Below are 26,617 nucleotides of genomic sequence, written 5' to 3'. Positions count from 1 at the left end.
TTAGCATGACAGATAGTGAAACCTTTGCTTTTTGATGGTTCAATGTACACAAACTTTGTTTAAAGGCACAAAATTATTAAAAAGTATAAAACTATCTACAGCCTTTGTATATAAGGTATATGAAACAAATGAATTTCATGTATGTAGACAAACTTTGAGCCACAAAATTATTGAAATTATTATAGAAAATTACCTGCAGGATGTGTGTGTAAGGTGTATATAATATATAAATGCATTCTGTGTTTAGATTTGGGTCTCATTCCCAAGATATTTCATTATGGTATGAAATTATTCCAAAATACGGAATATTCCAACATCCAAAATAACCCTGGTCCCAAGCATTTTAGATATGGGAGACTCGACCTGTATTTACAGTATTTAATAAAAAGGCATCAGCACAGCATGCAGTCAATAGGTACTGCTGTGCTGATGCCTTTTTGGACTGTTGACAATGACCCTCAGGGATCGAAACATTGACTTATGATACACCTGTTGAATCAAAGCCTTCATTTTACTTATACTGGTGAGTGCCCTCTTTTGGCCCAAGTGACCATAACTTTTTCTATTATTGGTACAGGGACTGCCTGTTACCTTAGTGGAGCACCCCCTTTGCTCAATTTTGTTGGTATGCAAGTGTGGACTAAAATATATATATATATATATATATATATATACACACACATATATATATATATATATATATATACATATATATATATACACATATATATATATATATATATATATATATATATACATACATATATATATATATATATACATACATATACATACATACATACACACACCGTATATACTCGAGTATAAGCCGAGTTTTTCAGCACATTTTTTGTGCTGAAAAAGCACCCCCTCGGCTTATACTTGAGTCATGCCCGCATGGTACGCTGCTGAGTAGCGTACCATACGGGCCGCGGTGCAGACTGTGTCACTGTGACAGCCTGCACCGCGTGTGTAGCGCTGACCGGACGGAGTTCGGTCAGCACTACACACTGGCAAACACACAGCCGCCGAAGCCGGCAGCTATGTGTTTGGTATAATCAGCAGCCGCTGAGAGTCTGTCAGACTCTCAGCGGCTACTGCTGCTCCCACTGCGGGAGCCATCATCCGGCTCCCGCAGTGGGTAATGGGAGAGACGTCGTCATGACGACGTCTCTCCCATTATGCAAAGCGGCGGAGGAGCCTGTAGCAGCGTCGGGACCAGGAGCGGGGTTACAGGTAAGTGTTTGTTTTTTTTTACATTTCTTTCTACTGGGGGGGGGCTACTACCGGGGGGGACTACGAGGGGGGGGATATCGCTACTGGGGGCACTACCAGAGGGGGGGGATTAATAATGGGGGAACTACCAGGGGGGGGGATGTTGCTACTGGGGGCACTACCAGGGAGGGGGGGAATACTGGGGGCACTACAAGGGGGGATGTTGCTACTGGGGGCACTACCAGGGGGGGTTAATACTGGGGGCACTACCAGGGGGGGATATTGCTACTGGGGACACTACCAGGGGGGGGGGGATTAATACTGGGAGCACTACAAGGGGGGGATGTTGCTACTGGGGGCACTACCAGGGGGGGTTAATACTGGGGGCTCTACCAGGGGGGATATTGCTACTGGGGGCACTACCAGGGGGGGGGGGATTAATACTGGGGGCACTACCAGGGGGGGATTACTACCAGTAGCTGCTGCATTTCCCACCCTAGGCTTATACTCGAGTCAATAAGTTTTCCCAGTTTTTCGTGGTAAAATTAGGTACCTCGGCTTATATTCGGGTCGACTTATACTCGAGTATATACGGTATATATATCTATATATATATATCTGTCTCCAATGGTACAACATCATAAAAGGGGTCAACTCAATAGTGCGAGTTAGGTCCTGCAATCCGTTTTTATGGCAAATTTGCACAACCAATTGCATGTGCAATTCAGTTCCTAACTTGCATTGCATTTTCACTGCAAATACACATTTTTTTCATGCACAACCCAATAAAGACATCTCAGATTCAAGGTGAATTTTTCTAAAAAGCTCATAATGTGTTAAATGATGTAGGATATGCATTTACAGATGTTGGTATTGATGGCAGTGGGGTTTTAGAACTTGCAGATGGGAGTGTTTTTTTCCAACTTTTTATAAAAACACTGAAAAATCACATTTAACACATTTCGGGCAATCAATACGAAGTGGTCCAAATGTGAATTTTCTGGTTGCTTGACTTTTTTTTAAATAATTTTTGGTCAGTTATCTCCTCTATAAGCCTATAGTTCAAAACCCCTATTTTTTTTTTTTTTCTACTACAGTACCTGTACTTGCTTTTTTTTTCGAAATGGAGGTTATCCTTAAATCATGGCAGACCATGATTTTCGGGTTTCTATGCATTTACGCAAACATCTCAGGAATAGGATGTGGTAGAGCCTTGGAGCAAAAAGAATTGTTCATAGCTTACCTTATTTCACTTTAAGTCTAAACTTTTAATACTGTGTACTTTAAATTTATGTGAGTGATGAATGAGTATTGCATTGTAATTTCACTTATGCATTTTTTAATATTGTAGTGACAAAATTTCAGAATTACAATTTAATGGTGAAAAAGAGGACTCAATGAGAACAAAATATTTGCAAAAATATGACTGTTCAGGGTGTTCCTGGGTCCAGGAGCTACCATCAATATGATCCTCTGTCAGACAGCGAGATTAAATGCTACTTAACTTCAACCTCTGCAGAGTATGAAGAAGTCCAAGTGAGCAAGTCTGTCCCTATCACAATCAGGATCAAAGACACAGTTGCCTCTGTGTGTGGCGGACAGTGGTGGCTGGGGAAAGTGGATGACAGCAGCTTGCAGAACAAGGATATTCACATGGTTTTCTACCATACATCAGGACCAAGGACCTCATTTCAAAAGAACAAGGAATCAACCTGGGTTCCTGTGAAAAATATTCTAAGGAAATTGAATGCAATGGAGCTGACATCGACTGGACGATCACACAATATTCAACCTAAACTTACTTTGAGATTTCTCACCTAATGCTGAAACACCAAATGTAATCACTTGTGAGTACATAAAAAGTTAAAAATTTTAATTCCCTATTAAAAAATAAACCTGTAACTTTACACATTCAATAAGGCTTGGAGAGAAAAAAAAAATACTGTACCAACCGAACAGCTCCTAATTTCCACTTTACAGGCAGTGTTTGAAAAATGACAGTTAGGAGCAGATTGGTTGGTACTCTCTCGCTCTCTCCATTTTATCTCTCTTCAAGGTTTAGCGTATAGACCTCTAAGTCCAGTATTACAAACTTTTATGGAGCCTGTAAAAAATGTTTTCCTATTTTATGTATCAATAACAACTTCATTCTGCCTTCAGTCTCAAAATTTAACATTTTCACAGCAGTTTACAATCATATGGACCTTGCTTTGAGCTAATAATTACATTTTTCCTATTTTGCCAACCCGAGATTTTTAGGCCAAAAGTTAGTAAAATTTTGAAAAAAAATAATAATTTAATAATGTAATAACAGTAGGACACAAATCTCAGATTTCAGCATTTTTGGTAACAAACTAGTAGTACAGCCATGGCCAAAAGTTTTGAGAATGACACAAGTATTGGTTTTCACAAAGTTTGCTGCTTCAGTGTTTTTAGACCTTTTTGTCGGATGTTACTATGGTATACTGAAGTAGAATTACAAGCATTTCATTAGTGTCAAAAGCTTTTATTGACAATCACATTAAGTTTATGCAAAGTCAATATTTGCAGTGTTGACCCTTCTTTTTCAAGACCTCTGCAATTCGCCCTGGCATGCTGACAGACAATCAACTCTGCACTGGTGGTGCCCCGATACCGCAGCTGAAATCAACTTTAGGAGACGGTCCTGGCGCTTGCTGGACGTTCTTGGGCGCCCTGAAGCATTCTTCACAACTATTGAACCTCTCTCCTTCAAGTTCTCGATGAGCCGATAAACGGTTGATTTAGGTGCAATCTTACCATCAGCAATATCCTTGCCTGTGAAGCCCTTTTTGTGCAAAGCAATTATGACTGCACATGTTTTCTTGCAGGCAACAATGGTTAATAGAGGAAGAACAATGATTTCAAGTTCCACCCTCCTTTTACAGCTTCCAGTCTGTTATTCTAGCTCAATCAGCATGACAGTGTGATCTCCAGCCTTGTCCTTGTCAACACTCTCACCTGTGTTAACGAGAGAATCACTGACATGATGTCAGCTGATCCTTTTGTGGCAGGGCTAAAATGCAGTGGAAATGTTTTTGGGATTAAGTTCATTGTCATGGCAAACAGGGATTTTGCAATTAACTGCAATTCATCTGATCACTCTTCATGACATTCTGGAGTATATGCAAATTGCCATCATAAAAACTGAAGCAGCAGACTTTGTGAAAACCAATACTTGTGTCATTCTCAAAAAACTTCTGTCCATGGCTGTACATATGTGGACCTCTGACAAATTAAAAACCTAATATTTCTTTCCAAGCTGAGATAATGGCACCTTGAACAGTCATATTTTCACAAATATTATTGTTCTTGCTGGGCCCTCTTTTCCATCATTGCTGGGCCCTCTTTTCCATCATTAAAGTGAAATAAGGTAAGCGATGCATCGAACCAAAACTGTAGCCCAAACTTTGCTGAGAACAATGGTTTTTGTCCCAAAGTCAGTCTTGAGATATTTGCATTTGCGTAAATGCCTAGAAACACGAATATTGCAGTCTGCCATGATTTAAGGTTGGCCACCATTTAGAAAAGGAAGAAAGTATAAAAAATATTAGTGTTTTTGAACTATTGGAATATAGGAGAGATAACTGACAAATAATTTTTTTTAAAAAAATGCGCAAGCAACTGTTGTTGGACCACTTCATATGGATTGACCCATTTTTCTGTACCCCAAAATATTGTAAAAGACTTAAATTTGCTGAATAACCACTTGTTGCCTATAATTTTTTCATCATTAATAAAAAAATGCAAATATCAGTTATTTGACACATTTTAAGAACCTCCAGTACTTTACTTATGGTCACTAATAGATTCTATATGGTCTTGCTACTGTATCTTAGCTGCCAAATTTTAGGGGGTTAAAGATGGTTTTCCAACTTTTTCATGCACTTCTGCCAGGTCGTTTATTGTAGAAAAGTAATGTAGTTTGCAGCAAAATGCCATTTCTAAATTAAATTTGCATTGCCACAATGTTTCATGCTGTACTGTACCATCTAATTGAAATTACCCAAAAATTGATTACATTCTCACATATGAAATGCCACGTACTAAAGCTCCTGAAAGATGACAGTTTACAAGATGCCAATCTTTAATTTTTTTGTTTCACATCCAACAAATTTAAGTTATGCTGTACCTGTCTGGTTATAATGCATCCAATTTAACATGATTTCTGGCGCACGATACCACCTTGTAGCCACATATCCAGTCATCTCTTCATCTGTATGCCGTGCCAAACCAAAGTCAAGAATCTAAACGCAGTGAAGAAAAAAAAAAAAAAAGACGACATTGTTTAAGAAACCCAAAACAATATGAACATTATGCTCTCAATATATAGTCAGTGGAGCCTATGGGTGGGCGTGTGTTTCACTGACCTGTCAGTATCTGTCCCTCAGTCCTACTTCTATTTGTCTGCAGGGCCGTAGGGAGGGCGGTGCGACAGGGGCAGTCACACAGGGTGAAGACCCCTGGGGTGACAGAGTCACAGCCCCTCAGCCTCTGCATCAGAGTGCAGTCAGCCAGTATCGGTATTGCAATGCCGGCCGAAGCGTCCTTTATGCGCACTGGCCATGCAGCCTTGTAAAGCTGGTTGTCCAACTAGTGCTGCAGTGCAGCTGTAAAAAGGCATTCCTGGCAGCATGCAGGGAGCACTGAAGACTTGTTTCGAGGCTGTTTGTCCTGTCAGCGAGTCTGTGTGTCATAAGTACTGTGAGTAGCCCATGCAGAAGCTAGGTTGCATAATTGCACCACCAAGCACTGATATCTCACACTAAGCACTTTTATTAGTTTGCAATATCACAATCAAATATACTTACATTGCCTTTTCTGTATTCTCGCTTTACACTTTTCCCTGATCGCCACACTTCCACCCACTTTTCCTCTCTAGCCTAGCCATTTTGGATTCTATAATTCAGCCTGCAATACCCAGCCTATCACTCAGAACTATCTCTGTGTCCGGCGGCTGCGCACTGAGCGGTGCACGGCCAGCGCCGTACTTACTAGACCCTGGGCACTAGAGTGGGCACAGGTCACCGGGAAAATGGCCGCGACTGCATACGTCGGCGGACATTTTCCAGTAATTTTTACAGGAGCAGAGACCGGAGCCGACTTGGGACTCCAGAGAGGTAAGTTTTATGGGTGCAGGGTGTGCGGTGCGGGCCCCTCTGGACCCAGGGGCTTGTGTGCCCCGTACACCCTGCACCCATTATAAATATGCCCCTGCCTATCATAAAATATGTGGACAAACAAAGGCAACCATGTCCATAGCAACATAATTGAACCTAAACATGGCAGGTAACCACAATTTACTTTTACAGAGTATCAACAAACAAAAAACTTTTGGCCTAGGTGTGCTGTGAAAAACACACTGATCCTTTAGGGCACCACAATTGAAAGTTTGGGAACTACTGAACAAATCCAAATGAATGAGTCTAATAAGAGAACATCATGCTCCAGGACAACTACTGTATTTTGAAGCAAATAAAGGTACTTGTCATTTTAACCTCATCACCTCCATAAGAACATTTCTTATTTATGTGCACAGCTCACTTCAGTGAGTAAAAGGAAACTGCTCCAATAGACCTTTAAAAGGTGGGATGGCTACAGATGTGTATACATACATCTAGCCTCCTTGTGTGAGAAACAGTCCTAGTCGCGCCATGCCATGTTGATACTCGGTAGCGCTGAGCGTCTTTTCATGCGACCTTTTCCCTTACAGTGCATCTTATTCGCAATGCAATGCGAATAGGACGCACAAACAGCTTATGCTCATTAACATTATATGCGGTATGCCTATATTCTGTGTGCAACTGCAGGTGCATCTGCATGCAAAATGCAGTCGCACACAGAATATAGGCATGCTGCATATTTTATATTCTAAGAAGCACTGTAAAGGGGAAAAAAAAACAAACGCACGAAAAGACGCTCGGCACTACCAAGTCGCAAGCGCACGGAGGACAGATGTAGACACATCTGTATCTCCTTAAAACAAGTCTAACTCATTTAGGGGTCTATTTACTAAGTAGTGTTAGGAGACAGAGTGAAAAGTGATAAGATGCCAGCCAATCAGCTCCTAACTACAGTCTCCTAACACTGCTTAGTAAATAGACCCCTTATTCCTAAGCCAGCGCCGGAGATAGTGTTTTTTTCATACAGTCTCAGATCAAGCTTCAGAATGTAAAATCTTTTATAAAATACAACCCATAAGGTATTGATGCCTAAATTAGGAATTAGTCTTTTTTCAGATCCTGATCATAGTAATATATTGTGGGCCAGTTTTGACACTAGTGCGTAACGCATCACTTATTTTTTTTAATTACAGACATGCAACTAATCACTTACTTTCAGCTCACAATCTTCATTCACAGCAAGGTTGCTGGGTTTCAAGTCCTGAAGGCAAAAAAAACACACGCACAATGAGATAAATATGGCTTGAGTTTACATTTACACAGACATTGTTTTATGTTGGTTTAAAACTTAATATACAAGATAATTATAGAAAAAAATTCAAATTACAGCTAAAAGACATGCAGTAGCCTCAAGCCAATTTCCACTCTTTTCATTGCATTGTTAGGGCACAATTAATAGCGGCGCTTACATTCTGGTGCTGAATACAAATGTACCGATTTGGTTGCCAATATGCAATTGACTAGATGACCATGTATATAGGTCCAAATATGCTTGGCTAAAAATAAAATGGAAGATGTGGGTTCTACAACCAAACTAGAAATAGTAAATGTATTGCCAATTTTAAATAGTCATACAATTGCCTAATGAATGACATAGTGAAACAAAGGTCTATGGGGTAAGTTTACTAAAGTGAGAGTTTTTAGAAGCAACTTTTAAAAATGTGGGTGCCCATAGCAACCAGATTCTAGCTATCATCTTCTAGAAGGTGCTAGTTAAATGCTAAGTAGAATCTGATTGGTTGCTATGGGAAACATCACTTCTAAAACTCACTTCTAAAAACTCTCCCTTTAGTAAATTTACCTCTACGTATGCTCAAACTTCTGACAAAGTGGCTGTTCTCTAATCTATGGATAGAGATAAAATTGTGGTAGAGACTGGTGCGCACCAGGTAAGCAGTCTACAGATTTTTTTGGTGTAAGTGTATCACCTTATGCACTTAAAACAACAAAATACCATCCAATATCACCAAAACTTATCCACAGGCGCTAGATCGAGCTTCTTGAGATGTTGATATTTCTCAACTTTAGATGTCCTCCCCTTTAGAGTTTGGAAGTCTTGTTATTCATATATGGTATAGGTTTTTTCCAAAATAGGGTGATATGGTCACAGTTCAAAAAGGTATCAAATAATATCAAAATTGTATATTCGTACCAGAAAAAAAATGTCTCATATGAGCTTTTGGGGTTTAGCTTGCAACTCTCAATTGTGGATGACGTTGCTCCCCATAGTCACTCCCGAACATTTTTTTTCTGGTACGAATCTGGAAGCTCGATCTAGCGCCTGTGGATAAGTTTTTGTGATATTGGATGGTATTTTGTTCTCTAATCTAAATAAACTACTGTAAGGTTTGTCAGCTATGCGAAACTGGTTTAAAGCTCCCAGTGTTGACGGATTTATTCTACTAGTACTACAGTGAGATATGGAAATTGAAATGTGGCAAGTAGGGATGGATAGTGAATATCGATATAGGCTATAACTATATTTTGGGAGTAACATTGAAAAATATACAATAAAAATTATAGATCAGCTGTATTAATTTGGCCAAGCTATACATCAAGCAAACGAAAAAGGGGGAGCAATGAACATTTAACCTCAAAAATTTTGGATAATATGACAGTTATGGTAAAAATGACCTTTGTTAATTCTCTTTCTTCGAAGTCCACAGGGAGACATTGGGATGTAGGTGGGACCTGGTGGAATGGGCACCAACAGCAAAGCTTTTCAAACCCAGGATGCACTGGTCTTTCCTCCTATATCCTGCCCACAGCCTGAGGGCACTGCAGTTTTGTTAACAAGCCCAAGGCAGGAGCAGGACAGTAGAGAAGGAAGACTGGTACACTGAAGAATCACACTCTCACACAGAGAAGGAAACGAGTGACCAAGAGAAGACATCCATAGAAGCCAGGTGCCATGTGGACCCTATGTACTGCGAAGAAAGATATAACAAAAAGGTAAGTTTAACATAACTAATTTTCTTCTTCAGTGTCCATAGGGCTCCACAGGGAGCCATGGGGGATGTCCCAAAGCAGTGTTTCAAGAGCGGGAACTCTCCTGCAATGATAGGAGTACCCTACGCCCGAAAGAAGCATCCTGAGATGCAAATGTATCACAGGCATAAAACCTAAGAAAGGTGTGGAGAGAAGACCAGGTGGCCGTCTTGCATAGCTGTTCAGCTGAGGCGCCACGCCGGGCTGCCCACAAGGGAGCCTCAGAGCGAGTAGAATGAGCAGATACTGTAGTTGGCACAGGAAGACAAGGCTATGTGTAAGCCTGTGAGATAGATTCGCATGACTATCTGGTCAGAGTCTGTTTGTTAGCTGGCCATCCCTTCTTGTGGAATCCATATAGGACAAAGAGGGAGTCAGATTTCCTGATGGAAGTAGTACGGTCCACGTAGATCTTTAGAGCACAGACCACATCCAAAGATGACTCCCCAGCCGAGAGGTCTGGTGAATGAAAGGCCGGAACCACAATTTCCGCATTCAGGTGGAAGCGAAAAACCATCTTGGGAAGGAAGCCTGGGCCTGTTCGAAGAACAGCCCTATCCTGATGAAATATAAAAAAGGGTGAGCGGCATAAAAGCCCCCCTAAATCAGATGCTATAACCAGAAGAAACAGTCTTTGTAGTGAGCCATTTGATATCCACCGATTACAGAGGTTCAAATGGAGGTTCCTGAAGTGCTTTGAGCATCACTCACAAATCCCATGGAGCCACAGGAGGGACAAAGGGAGGTTGTACCCGTAGAACATGCACGAACTTGCACGAAGGTGTGGACATCCGGTATAGAAGCAATCTTGCACTGAAACCAGATAGACAAAGCAGAAACTTGAACTTTGTGAGATGCTAGACGGAGGCCTAGATCCAGTCCAGCCTTAAGAAAGGCAAAAATTCAAGAAGCTTTAAAGACCTCGGGGTCACAGTTTCGTGGAGCACACCATTGGAAATATGAATACCATATTCTGTGGTAAATCCTGGCTGAGGCTGGTTTACGTGCTCTGAGCATGGTCTGGACCACGGAGCTGGAGCATCCCTTAGCCGTTAGGAGGGATGTCTCAAGAACCAAGCTGTTAAAGACAGATGGGCTGGGTCTGGATATAGACATGGACCCTGAGACAACCGGTCCACTCGTCGAAGAAGTAGAAGAGGAACGTCTATAGAGAGTCTTAGAAGATCAGAGTACCAATGACGTCTGGGCCAAGCCGGAGCTATTAACAGGACTGTGCCTCCCTCCTGTCTGAATTTCAGCACTTGAGGAAGCAGGGATATTGGAGTGAAGAGATATGACAACTGGAAGGTCCATGTCAACGACAAGGCGTCTATAAAGGCCGCGTCGTTGTCCTTTGTTCTTGCTCCATAAACAGTTTGTTTTTGTTGTCTTGAGGCCATGAGATCCACTTCTGGAAGACCCCATTTGTCCACCAGAAGCTGAAAGACTTCTGGATGTGGAGCCCATTCTCCTGCATGCACGTAGTGACGGCTGAAGAAATTTGCTTCCAAACTGAGAATCCCCAGGATGAACACTGTGGAGATGGCTGAGAGATTGCGCTCAGCCCATGTGAGAATGCGGGACACTTGTCAGTGCTGATTGACTTCGAGTGCCCCCTTGAAGATTGAGGTAGGCCACAGCCGTGGTATTATTGGACTGTACTTGTACTGGCCTGTTTTTCAGAATATTCTGAGCCAGAGTGAGAGAGCTCTGTAGATGCCTTGAAGTTACAGGATGTTGATTGGCAACATTGCCTCGACTGGGGACCATCGGCTCTGGAAGGAGTGTTGGCCGGTTACTGCGCCCCACCTTCAGAGGCTTGCGTCTGTGTTGAGGAGAGCCCAGTTGAGGGATCCAAAAGGGACGACCCTGGTTCAAATGGGGAGTCTATAGCCACCAGTCTAGGGACAGGCAAAACTCTGGGAAGGGGGGGGGGGGGGGGGATCATCGTCTGGGACTAGGGGCAGGCGAACCTCGGGGGGTTTGGGCTCATTGTCTGGGATTTGAGCAAATGGGGTAGCCAGTTTCACCTACAGAGGATCAGGTGTTGTAGGGGCCTGGAGAGAAACTGGGCGAACTCCACCATGTTGAATGTGGACACCATTGATCCCAAGGCCTGAATTTCAGAGTGAATCGACACGCTGCGATTGTGAGGAAGTCAGCATAGTCTGTACTGTAGTGCTGAAATCTTGTCTGCCTTCTGGAAGATTCTCTGAACTCAAGAGTCCAGGAGGGCTTCCAAATGTACCATCCTTTGAGAGGGTCAAGGAAGACTTTTTCCAGTTGATCTTGATCAGCCGTGTATTTGTAGAAAGGTAACTTACCTACAGATGGCATTGAATAGTCTCTGAGGAGCTAGCCAACAGCAAGGATCGTCCAAGTATGGGAGCAATATGATCCCTTGACGACAAAGAGGCCACCATAACTGCCATGATCTTGGTAAAGACCCAAGAGGCAGTTGAAAGGCCAAACGGCATAGCCTGAAATTAGTAATATTGCTGTAGCACTATAGCAAACCGGAGATATTGTTAATGAGAAGTAGCTATAGGTACATGTAGGTAAGTGTCCTGAATGTCCAGGAATCCCATAAAATCTCCAGGCTCCATAGCTAGGTTAATAGAAGAGAGAGATTCCATAGGACACTTGGGCACCCTCATAAACTTGTTCAGAGATTTCAGATTGAGGATAGGCCGATGAAACCCACTGGGCTTATGAACTAAGAAAAGGGTAGAATAATAGCCCTTTCCCTGTTGTGAGGAGGGGACCCAAATTATTACTCCTTAAAGGCCTTGGTGGAGTCCGATGGAGATCCTGTGCAAAAGAACTGTTGGGGGTGTCACCTCAGGAAGGAGAGGGCGCATCCGCGGGAGACCACTTCTCTTACCTAGTTATCTGATGCCAAACCTGGGCAAATTGAAGAAGTCGGCCTCACACCCAGGGAGAGGCCCGCCCCATCAGGATGCAGGCTTGTCCACAGACTTGGCAGGTTAAAGTCTAGTAGCCCAGGCCTGATTGGCCCTAGTCTTGGAGGCCTTAGCTGTCTGTTGTCGTGGAAAGGACTGACCCTTAGCTTTGACTTGAGGGCGAAAGGAATGAAAGGATGACGTGATAGGTTTTATATTATAGGTAGAGGGCAGGAACGCCGTCTAGGAAGCTGCCAAAGTAGTCACAATCTTATCTAGCTCTGGACTAAATAGGATGTCTCCCAAATAAGGGAGAGACTCCAGAGCCCGTTTTGAGTCTGAATCTGCTTTCCAGGAACGGAGCCAAACGATACAGCGGGCTACTACCAAAGAGGCAGATATCCTGGAGGCCAGGAGAGCCGTATCCATAGCTGCCTCACCTAAGTAGGAGGCTGCATCCCTAATGTGAGATACATAGGAGAGTTGCTCCAGCATCAGTTGAAGTGTTTCTTCTAGGGCCTCTGCCCAAGTCTCATTGGCTTTCGCCACCCAGGCTGTAGCCCTAGCAGGACGAGTAATAGCTCCTGTAAGAGAATAAATAGATTTATGACAAGCTTCTATAAGTCTATCTGTAGTCTCCTTCAATGATGTAGCAGTATGAATGGGTAACGTGGCATTTTTAAATGAACGAGTTACATGAGAATTCACCGCCGGGGCAACTTCCCATTTAGAGCAAATCAATAGATGGAAGAGGGTAAAAGGAACTGAACAGTTTGGGAATTTGAAACCTTTTACCAGGCATATTCCATCCTTCACTCATGTGATCAGATAGCTGGTCTGATTGAGAGAACTCTGGTAAAACTACCTTTTGTCGTTTAAAAAAATGCATTATTTTTCTTTGGAGGAGGTTCACCCTTTTCTATTTTAAAATGGATTTTACAGCTCTGACAAGAGCAGGTATATCTAGTTTAGAGGGTGGCTCCTCTTCTCCAGAGACAGAGAGGTCTGCGTCTTCTGCCTTCCCAGATGATATGTCAGTATCAGATAACTGAGTGGACTGGGAGGATAACAGAGCACGTTTAGAGGGTTTAGTAGGTAAAGGCTTTTCCCTTTGTAGCAAGGCTGTAGGTAGTAGCCAAACTCTGTACTGAGGTAGACAGCATGTCTACCCATGGGGGAGGCAAAAGATTTGCAGGAAGTACTTGCTGTGGCCATCCCACAGGTGGAGCCACTACAGGAACCACTCTGTTCCATAATTTTTGCCAGCATCTGTGAAAAGGCTGTCCAGGGTGGGTCCTGAGAGAGAGACACCGGGGCTGAGGGACCATTAGTGCAAAGCCCATCCTGAATGAAGTCATCTGGGGCTAAGCCCTCTGAACAGGAGTTACAGGACAACAGAATAGGGGCACGATCCTTAGGATGTTTGTTATTCTTTTCTCTGCCAGCCATATTAATTATACAGTGCAGTGAAAACACTGCAGTATGTGAAATATGGCACAATGTAGTGCGCAGTCACGCTATATATGACCCAATATCCAACAGCGCTATATATGGCACCATGTAGTATGCAACAGCACTATATAAGGCACAAGGTAATGTGCAACAGCGCTATATATAGCACAATATAGTGTACAATTGTGCTACTGGTGGCTCCCCTGGAGAAAAAGCGCTATATACGTATTAATAATATGCATCTGTGCCAGTAGGTTAATGCCCCGGTCTAGTGGAGTAGTGGGAGAACCAGTGTCCACATCAGCACCTCTGGTCTGTCTCCTGAGACCGGAGGCAAGACTGACTAATAGGTGGGTCCCCGGGAACGGGGTTCCACCCTATCCATCCCCTGTATACAGTGTTCTCCCCAGAAATTTTTTCCAGCTGGGTGGCATCAAGAAGTAGCCGGGTGGGGGCCTTCGCAATAATAACATGTTTTAAACCCTGACCTTATAATGATTTAAACTTGAAATAACATTTTATATATTAATTATCCTTATTAGAGGCCCAGTCTGATTATGAAAAAGCTACAAATAGGATCTGGTCCTTTGTATACAGCTCCCAGATACTGTCCCCATTTGCAGGCTCCCAAAGTGCCGGGTGGTAGGCTGTTTCTTGCCGGGTGATGCACCCGCAAAAAACAGCCTGTGGAGAACACTGGTATGTCAAAACTGGCTGCAGTCTGGGGGTCTGGGGAGCCTGCTAGCTAGTCCCCCTCGAATCCCCACCGGGAGTACCTAGCGCAGATTTAGTGTCATGGCACCGGAGGGGTGAAGGGGTGGCAGCAGACGTCCGGAAGACAGTCTGGTGCTGCTCACCCTTCTGGTAGAATTAAAAGTTAAATTAAATAGAATCAAAACAAATCAAAGTTTTGGCTGCATAAGGCAGCCCCCTGTTATAATGGTGGTCCAGCTCCTTGCCGGACACCAACGAAACTGAAGTGTCCTCAGGCTGTGGGCGTGGTATAGGGGGAAGGACCGGAGGTTCCTGGGATTGAAAAGCTTTGCTGTTGGTGTCTGGTCCTCGAGGCCCCACCTACACCCCAATGTCTCCCTGAAGAAGCCCTATGGACCCTGAAGAAGAAACAGTACATTACTGTACCATTCAAAACAGGGTGATGAGCAAAATGTTTATTTTTCATTGCTCTGGTTGCTAGGAGCAAGGGAACGCATGTAATAAATGTATTCACAATCATGCACTAAAAATAAATGAAGATTGAAAGGCAGTTGCTCTTCTAGGAATACCAATGTTTCTATGCCAAAGGAGCCTTAAAACAAACCATTAATACTTTAGATAACAAGAGATATGGTAAGAACTTACCTTATCTCTGTTTCTACGAAGTCCATAGGGTCCACAGGGTTGACCTTAGGTTTATAGGTTGGGAACCAAATCCGGGCACCACGCAGTTAAAGCTTTTAGCTCCCAGGATGCACTGGGTCCACTCTCCCTACAACCCCGCTCCCAAGCCAGAGGCAGCTCAGGGCAGGCGCCCTGTGGACCCTATGGACATCGTAGAAACAGAGATAACAAAGGTAAGTTCTTACCATCTCTCGTTTTCTACTTCAGGGTCCATAGGGGGTCCACAGGGTTGACCTTGGGGATGTCCCAAAGCAGTCCTTATAAGGGTGGGGACGCTCCTGTGCGGAGAGGAGAATCTGTTGCCCAAAGGAAGCATCCTGAGAGGCAAAGGAAACCAATGCATAGAACCTTAAAAAGGTGTGGACAGAAGACCACGTGGCCACCTAGCAGAACAGCAGAGACGCCACAGCAAGCCGCCCACAGCCCGAGTAGAATAAGTATCAACCAAAACAGAAAGGCCTAGTCTATGTGTAGGCCCCTGAAATAGTCATACAAAGTCATGTAGCCAATGTCAATTTATTGGCCGGCCATCCTTTCCTGTGAAAGCCAAAGACCACAACTAAGGAGTCTGATTTCCTGAAGGAACTTGAACGGATCACATAAATCCTGAGAGGCCGGACCCCAGTCAATGAGGCCACACCAGCCGAGAGGACTGGTGACTGAAATGTCAGTACCATAAGTTCCGGAATAATATGGAACTTAAAAATCGAGAGAGAGATCAAGATCGAGATCGAGAGAGAGAGAGACCCAAGCCAGCTGGAAGGAATGCCAGAATTTTTTTAAAATCCTAAAACACAGGAGGATCGAAGCGACAGGTATGATACCATAATAATTATATATGCCACAGTCTGTGGTAGATCCCAGCAAAAGCTGGTCTATGTGCTCTAAACATCTCAATGATGACAGAGCCAGGGAAGCCTTAGGACCACAGTAGGGACGCAGTCAAAGACGAACAATCCAGGTCAAAACAAGGACCCTGAGACAACAGGTCTGGATAGTGAAGCAGCAGGAACGGAGTATCGATGGCGAGACTCTGAAAATCTAAGTACCCGTGATGTCTGGGGCAATCAGGAGCCACCAGCAGGACAGCACCTCCGTCTTGATTGAAAAACTTCCAAAGACCTCAAGGAAGAAGGGAGAGCGGAGGAAACAGGTACACAAAGTGGAAGGACCACTTCACTGACAATGCGTCAACGAAGGTTGCTTCAGTACCTCAAGAGCTGGACTAACACCGGCAGTGTGATAGAGTCAGAAAGCCATGAGGACCCCCTCTGGGAGGCCCCCTCTGCTCACTAGAAGTTGGAGACCAGTCCCCGGGATGCACGTCGTGACGGCTGAGGAATTCCGCTTCCCAATGGAGAACTCCCGGAATGAACACTGCAGAGATGGCCGGGAGGAGACTCTCGGACTATGTCAGAATGTGTTACACTCCCGTCATTGCTACCCAATGACCAGTGTCTCCTAGATGTAAGCCACTGCTGTGACTGAAACGTTTCAGGTTCACCATGAAGTCTGTGTTAGGCCAGAGTGAGGGCCCAAGACAGCTTAAAAAGTTCCAACAAGTTAATTGGCAGGGCGGAAGCGACAGACGTCCAACAGCCCCGAAAAGGGTGTGGACCGGTCACAGCACTTCAGAGACTGGCGTCCGTAGTAAGGATTACCCTAGATGAGATGGCTATAACCACCCAGATAGAAACAGACACATCTCTAAACAGTGATCCGATGGAGAAAACCGTTCCATCTGGAGAGGATCAGTCTTTGCAAAGGCCTGGAATGGAACAGAGCATATACCAGCCTTCTGAAGGTAGACACCCTGGATTCCAGAATCCACATGACAGAGTGTATAGACACTCAACTGTGGAGACATCTGCGCGCTCGTACTTAAAAAGAGTGGAGATCTTGTCTGATGTTAGAAAGGATTCTCCGATTCTGAGAATCCAGCAGGGCTCCCAGATGAATTACACCCTGTGAGGAATTCAGGGAGGACTTTTCCCCAGTTGATTAACCCTTCATGCTAGTGAAGGGAAGCAATGGATAACTGGAAAGGTCTTCAAAGAATCCTGGTGATCGGATACCCTGAACAGATGGACTGTCATAACAGCCATAAATCTGGTAAACCCCGGTGGGGCTGTGGACAGTCCAAAGGGCAGAACCTGAAAACTGGAAGAGTTGCTGTGGCACAGCAAACCGGAGCTATCGCTGATGAGAGGGCTCTATAGGTACGTGTCCTGAATAACCAGCGATACCATAAAGTCCCCAGGATCCATAGCTTGGATGATGGAGCGTAGGGGGTTCCCTCCTGAACCTAGGCCCCTTTAGGATTGGTTCAGGGATTTCAGATAGAGGATAGGCCAATGAGTACCATTCGGCCTCTGCACCAGAAATAAAAGGTAAAATAACCAGACCCTCGCTGAGATAGCGAGGCTGGCATAATTACCCCTGCTTATCGCAAGGACTGTACGGCTTTCTGGACTTGAAAGGCCTTGTTTGGGTCTGAAGTAAGGCTTGTGTAGCAAATTATGTGGGGAGGCCGTCTGAGCAATGAGACGGCGCACCCGTGAGAGACTTCACCTCTTACCCAAGTGTCCGTGGTGACTCGACACCAGCACTGGGCGAACTGAGAAAGTCGGAATCTCACTCTGGGATCCCCCAGATGAAGACATGTCCCGTCATGCTAAAGGTTTGTCCTTCAGTTTTAGAAGCAGTGGATGACCAGGTCTGCTCGGTACTGGGTATGGCGGCCCTTGTGGAGACCGACAGCCTAGGAAAAGACTGGCCTTTAGGCTGTCCCTGAGGACAAAAAGACAACAGATTTAGTCCGAGGCCTCGTAGTGGGAGTAGCTGAAGGCGGAAATTTGCCGAGTGAAACGGCCAACATTGCTACAATCTGGTCAAGGTCAGGACCAAACAAGATCTCCCCAAAATAGTCAATTTTAAGGCCTATCATGGAGACTACCTCTGCCGTCCATGAGCACAGCCCTAGGGTATGGTGGCGGATACAGTCGCAGACGAAACCCTGAAGAGTAGGAGACCGGCATCCAATGTCCAATGACCGGCTCCAATATATGAAACTGCATCTTTAAATGTGAGCGACAAAATGTGTCTGATTCCCAGAAGTTTGGCCTGCGATGGCCATGGTTGGATGGGCAACAGCCCCTGAAAACGTGTATATTGATTTCAGGCAAAGTCACCACTTACGGTTCTGTAGAATCCGTCCGGGCAAGGATGGGAGGCGTAGTAAGCTCTCTTAATCAGACAAATAACATGAGGATCCACCCCAGGAGGTGATTCCTATTACTTGCAATGACCCTCAGGGAATGGGAAACATGAGGCCCAACGCTCTTGTGATACCTCTTATCTGGCAATTGCCCGACCTCCGCCATGTGATCCACCTGCTGGTCAGACAGGGGAAAACAGCCGAAGACACTTTAATTGCTTAAACTGAGGGTGTTTTGATTTTATGTGCAGGTTCAACATCCTCTATAACCAGGATGGACATGACCACCAGCCCCAAGGCAGGGATAAAAAATACTTGGTTTAGACACCCCCTCGTGTGAAGAAGTCCGACACCTCATCCAGTGCACCCTTGGCTAACGATCTGTGTTAGACAGCAGTGTAAACTGGACAGTAACCACCGGGCGTTTATTACGCCATTTTGTGTACTGTAGAAACAACATCCACCCAGGGTGGCTGTTGAGGTAGTCCCTGCCAGGGAAATGACAAACCCTGGTAAGGAGCGGTAGTCTGTGTCACAGGGGTAATTGCAAGAACTGCGAGATACCCTGATTGGGAAGGGTAGCATGCTGAAGCAACCCAGAGTGGTTTGCAACTAAGGGGGCCGCCAGGCGATCCGCAAGGCAGGTCAGTGTCCAGAGAAACAAACTGCCCCAGGGGGATTGTGTAAGGAGCCCAGCACCTCATACATAACCCGTTCTGAGTCAAATCCTCCGCATTCACACCTGCAGCACATGACAGGCAGGATAGCAAGAATGGGTGCAGTATCGTGCTCTATTCCCTAGTCAGACATATCTGACTAACACGCCATCGTGGAAAATCAAGCAGCGCTATACTGGTACTCATTAACGCTAAGATTAGCTTCCGGTACCCATTATCAGCGTATACAACACACGGTTCCATCTAAAATATGGCAACGTGCAGCACGCAACAGTATGTGGCAAAACCTCACAAATATTGACAAGGTCTCAGAACCACCCTCGGTACACCTGTATCCGGGCAGATTGTAAAGAAAAGGGATATATACACTAACTGGTGAGGGAAAAAGCAGACAGTCAGCACTAGCATAAGTCACATACAATGCAGAAATATATATACATATATGAACATGACATAATATACTGCAAAATGTTGCTACATTCAACTGCCCAGAATCAGTGTCTGGGAAGGCTATAGCGCTGTGTACACTGACCTGATGATGAGGTACGCAGGGGGGACTGGACCAACTGTCATCCTGAGAGATTTCTGCTGCACCACAGAGAAAATGGCCGCCTGGAGACCTCAGAGGAAGCGTGGCCCACGGAGGAAGCAGCTCAGCGACGCCAGACTATAGACACTGAAAGTCGCGCTGAGCTGAGGGGAGCTACAACAGGGAAGGCTTCCTCCCCTGGCCGGCTATTAACCCCCGGGACGCCGGCTCCAAGTGCCGATCGTTAAGTCCCTGGTGGTCTAGTGGACATGCCTCCATGGAGGGGGAGCCCGCCGCCACTGCCAGCGCCTCCGGTCTGTCCCCAGAGACCGTAGGCATCGGACTGCATATTAAATGCGTGGATCACCGCAAGTGGTGACCCGCGACCTTACCTGCTCCCCATCGATCCGGCAGCAGTTCTGGGTGCCCGCAGAGTCCGGCTAGTACAGACTCTGGGGTCCCGCTGAGATCCCCAGATCTGTACTGGCGTCTCAGCGCCGGCCGGGTTACGGAGCGGCAGCATGGACGTCCTATGGACAGTCCGACGCTGCCGCTCTGAAGAGTCCAAAGTGAAAAGTGAAAAAACTGAACTAAAAAAAAATAAAATAAAGCTATGGGGCTGCTAATCAGCCCCCCCTGCAATAACGGTGACCCGACTCCGGCCGAGCACCAACTTAAACTGAGGTGCCTCTGCCTTGGGGGCGGGGTTATAGGGAAAGTGGACCCAGTGCATCCTGGGAGCTAAAAGCTTCAACTGTGTGGTGTCCGGATTTGGTTCCCAACCTATACCCCAAGGTCAACCCTGTGGACCCCCTACGGACCCTGAAGTAGAAACTGACTGATACTGGAATTGATCAGAGCTGATCAGATTATTATTTGTCATGTTCATCAGTCCATGTGTGCATTTATCTTTTGATTACGTTAACAAGCCCAAGCCAAATTAGAAGTGATCATGCTGCTCAATCCAAGTGGTTGAATGTGTTGCTTAACGACACATTGAGTTTACCACTAGATTGTAAACTCCTAGGAGCAGGGTCCTACTCCCCACTGTCTCACAGCCTTCTTCTCTAGCACTTCTATGACAGCCTTCACCTTCAGAGCTGTACTGTTTATGGAGAATTGTGTTGCTAATTGTTATTTGTGTTCTGTTTATATTTTGGTTACTGTATTGTAAAGTAATGTTCTGTGTACCCTTTACTGTATGTACAGCGCTGCGGACCACTTGTGGCGCCCTATAAATAAAATGTAATAATAATAATACTAATAATAATAATACCACTCAGAACTAGGACTGGCTGACAATATTTGTCTGTGTGGTCAAGCAAAAAGCAAATGGTCTGGTTGGGGAGAAACCTAGTTGTACAGGAACTTCCTCTAGGAGATATTATATATGGTGAATCGATAAATCTGATTTCTTAATATATTGGTAAATATTAAAGATTCAGTCGTCTCTATTTATAACTGCTGTATCTTCATAAACATAGTACTGTACAGGACCAATACTTACTCTATGAATAATATCAGCTGAGTGGATGTACTGCAATCAGAAAAAATAAAAATGGTCACAAGATCATTAAAAGTAGAGATCAAAGAAAATTAATCGTTTCTTAATTCTAAAGAAAAAAAAGTTTATAGAATATGTTTTTAAAACAACATATAGACTGTGGACCTAAATCTTCAATGATATTCAATGACTTATTCAGAGTTATAAAGCCACGAAAGCTTTCTTACAGCTCTCCATGATCATCTAGGTTAAAATATTCGCTTATGTTTTACAGTACACCTAAAACAAAATAATTGTATACGCAATTTACTACTCAATGGTACAGATGTGTTTTCATACACTGTTGAATTCAGTCACGCCAAAGAGTCCCCCTCTGCGCGCCAGGTTGAGGGCACCACAGCCTTTGTCCAAAATGTGTTTTATTTGCACAAATAAAACTGAAAGAGACAAAACTAAGATTGCACGAATCATTTTGTGTGCGACAGAGTCTGAATCTGTATACAAAATGCTACGATGCAGTGGCTGTGGCATCTCTGAAACACTGAGAAGCTTTTTGCCAAGTCTGTGATGCGAATAGGATACAAAAAAAAAAAAAAACATGGCACACAACAGCTCATGAAGTAGCTTAGTAGAGCCAGGCATTTCGAGCATATATGGTGTATTGAGGCTAGGTGTATGAAAACACAACTGTAAGCTCTTCAATTATGCAACTCACTTATAACATAGCCAGAATCTCTCTTCAGCATATGGAACAATGTTTTGCTTTATTGGCTTTGGCAAATATTTTTCCTTGTTCATAAAATATATGCATAAATCTTTTTTGGCTTAGCATTTTCATGTGTTTGTAATTTTGAGGCATTTATGCTTAAAACATTAAAGCAGGGATGGGGAACCTCAGGCCCGGGGCCATATAAGGCCTTCGGAAACATTTGGTCTGGCCCTCTGAGCTTTTTTTCTGCAAGCCTCATCTGGCTAGCAGGGTGCCTAGAATAGCACACTGCAGCCAGAATCAATGCAGCAGTGCCGCTTGGAGCGTTCTTAGGACGCTTCAGACGTTCACACAGCTGCCCTTATAGCTCCCCGTAGCATCCTCAGAATCACCAGTATTGTGGCCCCCACCCTCGTGTGATGTCATGCTGAGGGGCCGTGGCCTGCCCCAGGCCCGCGAATACTGTTATATACATATATATATATATATATATATATATCAAAATGGCCCTCAGCAGAAAAAATATTCCCCACTCCTGCATTAAAGTATTCTTTTCGTGTGTCCATACCTAGGCATATGCTTTTGGCATAGGTTACCACTCAACTCCTAGATAATAAAATCATACTCTATTTATTACAATCCTCTTGTTTCTATCCATAACCACTTAACTGACGTTCTTTTCCAGCAAAACCGTCAAAAATTGGCTGGTTCGCAGGAGAGTCAGAGGAGATCCGTTCTGCACATGTGTAGAATGGATTTCCTCTTCAAAAACACAGCGGGGTGGTGCGGTCACGCTGTGTCAGCTGAAGCACAGTTGGCTGCGGAGGCATCCCATGCGACCACGTCAGTTTAGTGGTTAAATCATTTATCTATGCCACGTACATACAGTTTCAATTAGTCCTAGTATTCTCATTTCATTTAGAAATCTGGTATGTGGAAAAATCTCAAGTGGTTTTGAAGATTCAAAATATCACATTTATTGTAGTACGAAGAATGATAAAAATCAGATTGTTTAAACACAACTATTCCTCCATGTACTTCATGTAGTTATGTCAACATTAAGATTGTTAAGACCAGAATGTAAACATGGTCTGAATGTCGACATTCATAAACAGGTTTAGTGTTAGGATGCAGTGAAGGTTAGAATTAAACTGCAGTTAGGGTAGTGTTAGGACTCAAATAGTAAAAAAAAACAACCCATGTCAACAGTCTAGTGTTGATATTCTGAACGTTGCCATAACATCACACAGAAAAACCTTGCAAGAGAACATCTGTGAGGAAAACAGACTTCATATGTGTGCAAATGTATGAAGGCAAATACATGAATAAAGTATTTATTGGGAATGGTTACATACAGTATAAAATGGACAATGAAACCAAACTCAGCATAGTCCATTAGAAAATATCATTATCTTCCAGTCCCATTAAAAACTGCTCCAAAAACTAGACATCTACTAATGTGAAATTAAGGTAGGTCCTTACAGAAATGTTACCAAAGAAGAAGTGACCTTGCTCAACATTATACATTTTTTGATGACCAATGCTTTGATTTCTGCATCTTTTTTTTTTGTTTTGTTCAACTTTCCATTCTTAAAACTATATCCAGAAACCATAAATCGGTGGAATAAATTTCAGAAATGGATAAAATAGACAAGTAGTATGGAAACTACTAAACTATTGCATCAACTTAACTTTATGTGAATACTGGTACCTTCTTGCTTGGTGTTAATTGGTAGCACAAACCTCTGGGTATACCCTCAACGAGTTTTACACTGGCGCTTTTTACTTATATGCCTCTGCTGCACAGATAGAAATGTGAAGTACACTTTTCTGTTAACTGCACTTGATTGTGCTAGTTTCCACCAGTGAGGTCAATTTGGCATACTTTTTTGGATAACCACACACTGGAGGATCAACGTTAATAGTCAAAACAGATTTTGTGTGGCCTTAGATATTTAGGGCAACAATATTAAGTGCAATTTTATGGCACTTAGTGGGAGCTGTTTGGAAGAATATATGAGGAAATGTCTGCAAATCCTAAAATAGGTAAAACAAGCAGAGTCAAAGTCACAACTACTTGATGGGGTGTCAAGTATGTAATATAGAATAAAAACAATGAAGTAACCTATTGTAATGTTGTTTAATTAACATATTCGGTTCTTAAAAGGAATCAACATTTAGCCAGTGTCCTCCCTCCTTGTGCATTAAAGGATTTGATCTATTGTACATGGCACCATATGCCTTCTCAAAACATTGGTAGTATACATTAAAGGCCCAGAATTGAAAACAATTTCTTTGCTGCCATCTCTATAATAGTACGAGTCTTGCCCAACGTTGAAATTTCTAGTTCTTGTCCCATGCACGGACGCACAATTGCTTTTTATGGATATTTTTTTTTTTTCTATGTATATCTGGTTTCATTAAAATGTAACAAGATCTTAAGTTCCTGCAAAAGAATACAAGTGCCCTGTAGTAGCATGTTCAGCATTTTGGTAAACAAATAAAGTACATTTTATGTTGTAGAGTAATTTGCTCATGGTCTTGATCGCTTTCTTGAATATCTGAACAAATATTTCAGTGCATTTGTGGATGTGTGGGATGGTAATGACTTGAAGTACTTTACACCATTATTTTCAAGACTTTTTGGAATTCTTCTGAAATGGATGACCATTATTACCACAAATTTCCAAGTAATCTATGTATGGGTAGTAGAGTTCTTAACACAGTAAAATGTCTCAGATAACAGAGACATCATCGTGTGGTCTAAAGGTCACTTGGAATGTACATCCACCACAATCAAAAGCTTGAACCACAACCACAATGCATGAGCATTGGGCTGAGGGGTATTTCCAAGGGTAAATGATCATTGGTGAAGATGCATTTTTACAGGTCACATCTCTGGTTGGCCCCTGCCTTCTACAGTATCTGCTGTTCCACACACACACCACCCTGACCCCCACCCTCGCATGCTTACCGTGGCGGCCAGTAATCCTCTCCTAAGTCTCACTGTCTCCCGTTTGGGACCCGTACTTAGGCTTCCACTGTGTGAGTATTGAGGAGACAGGACAGATCTTGTGAAATCATATAGAGCCAGCAAATTCCGTAGTGCTATGGTGCAAGATCACCATAGTAATAGAACAAGACTGGTTACATTAACAGAAGAGGTAAGAGGGCCCAGCTCACAATCTATAGTACTTCCTTAACAATCTTTAGTTATCGATTATATCTGATCACCAATTTCTGGTGACCATACATAACTTCTAACAATACGCAGTAGTGATTATTTTTTAAATCTCTCTAATTGGGAGTATTACTGTGTTTTTGACTTACTAATATCCATTTAATAGTTATGCCAGTATGACTTTTTTTATGTAAGTTATATTATTCATTTACTGGACTGGTCTGTTCATTTGCTAGCATTGTGGGCTCATTCATTGATATTTTCTACATATCTCCTGGTTTTTTGTTGTAAAATTCTGATGATGGCACATGTATCAAAATAGTTTTTACGTTGCATCTTCCTCAGTACATACACCATCCCCTTAAATATGGGAATTCCATTAACTGATCATTCACTGGAAGATTCACCCTATGGGCACTATTCAATTAGCCCAGATCACTTAATGGGGGGTGAAAAAGGGAGGTAAGCCAAGGGCTTTTATTGCCCGAGGCTATTCAATTAGGCTCCATTTTTCACCTGAAACCATTGTTAACGGCTGCCAAATTGACGTGTAAAGGGGCGTTAACACACAGAATCAATGAAAAGTTCTTGAATTCAAGCATTAACAGGGTTGCGGCACCCGTTAACCACCTAGCTATTGGGGGATTTTTTTTCACTGCTTGTGCAGTGGTGAAAAAAACCACGATAAGTGCTGCACTTCGGTGCTAACTGAACAGCACTGGGGGTAAAATAGCACGCTGTAAAATACCGCGGCTAATTTGAATTCCCCCCTAAGTCTGTTTTTAATGTATTACTTATTAAATATGATATTTTTACATATGCACAATTTAATTTTTTGCACTCCTATAGGTGGTTTAGTAAATCACCATTTTCCATTTCTCACAGATATCTTTAGAAACATTGGATTAATAGATTAGGAGCAGCATTAAAATTGACATAGTTTTACCTACTTTTAATTATATGGTCGGCACCTAATTATTCATTTAATTTCTAAGGCCTTCATTTTCACTGTTCCAAAGTGGTCGAAACGCAATGTTGTTATATATATTCTTGTAAGAAGCCTGGCGGGATGATACAGTATAATTTTTTGCAGAGAATCCTGTATACGAGTTGCCAAGTTTCAGCCAACCTTTAATTGGAACATTTGGTAACAATGGACAATATCTGGTTTTTCGGTTAATGGCTACTTATCTTTTTTGTACAGTACTTGGTCAGAGATTTGTCAGTTTGTTGGATAGGGTCAGCATTGCCATGAAGTTTTGTCCCATTAAAATTAATCTTCTTGCTGACCTCCAAGAGGATGGATGGATCCAGCTTTGTAATCAGGCATCTGTCACGGGATACGTTTAAGATTCCGATGGTCGCAATCCCGACCGCCGGCTTCTAGAATCCTTAATCCCAAGCTAGGGTTAAATGACAGGCGTCTATAATCCGGACGCCTGTCATTTTCCTGACGCCGGCGCCCGGCATCCCGATCGAAGGGATGCCGGGCGCCACAAGCGGACAGCCGCAGGGTGGTGTTAGGTTTAGGCCACCCAAGGGGGACGTAGGGTTAGGCACCCCCCCGGGAGGGTTAGGCACCCCCTCCCTGGGTCTTAGGGTTAGGCACCCCCCCGTGGGATTTAGGTTTAGGCAGCGGGGAA

General features: G+C 43.5%; 1 protein-coding gene across 3 annotated transcripts in view; it reads right to left on the bottom strand.

Moving 5' to 3' along the window:
• LOC148442607 (mitogen-activated protein kinase 14) overlaps positions 1-26,617 on the bottom strand; it is a 138,602-nt gene that overhangs the window by 55,264 nt on the left and 56,721 nt on the right. For all 3 annotated transcript variants that reach the window (XM_088463731.1, XM_088463730.1, XM_088463729.1), the window contains exons 5-7: positions 21,088-21,117; positions 7,570-7,617; positions 5,366-5,480 (exon numbers count right to left, since the gene is read on the bottom strand). In XM_088463731.1, coding sequence (XP_088319857.1) covers positions 5,366-5,480; positions 7,570-7,617; positions 21,088-21,117 — 193 coding nt within the window. The remainder of the gene's footprint in view (positions 1-5,365; positions 5,481-7,569; positions 7,618-21,087; positions 21,118-26,617) is intronic.

This window comes from Taudactylus pleione, unplaced genomic scaffold, assembly GCF_031769625.1.
Source record: "Taudactylus pleione unplaced genomic scaffold, aTauple2 ptg001437l, whole genome shotgun sequence".
Taxonomy (NCBI): Eukaryota; Metazoa; Chordata; class Amphibia; order Anura; family Myobatrachidae; genus Taudactylus; species Taudactylus pleione.
This window is presented reverse-complemented; position numbering and strand designations above follow the sequence as displayed.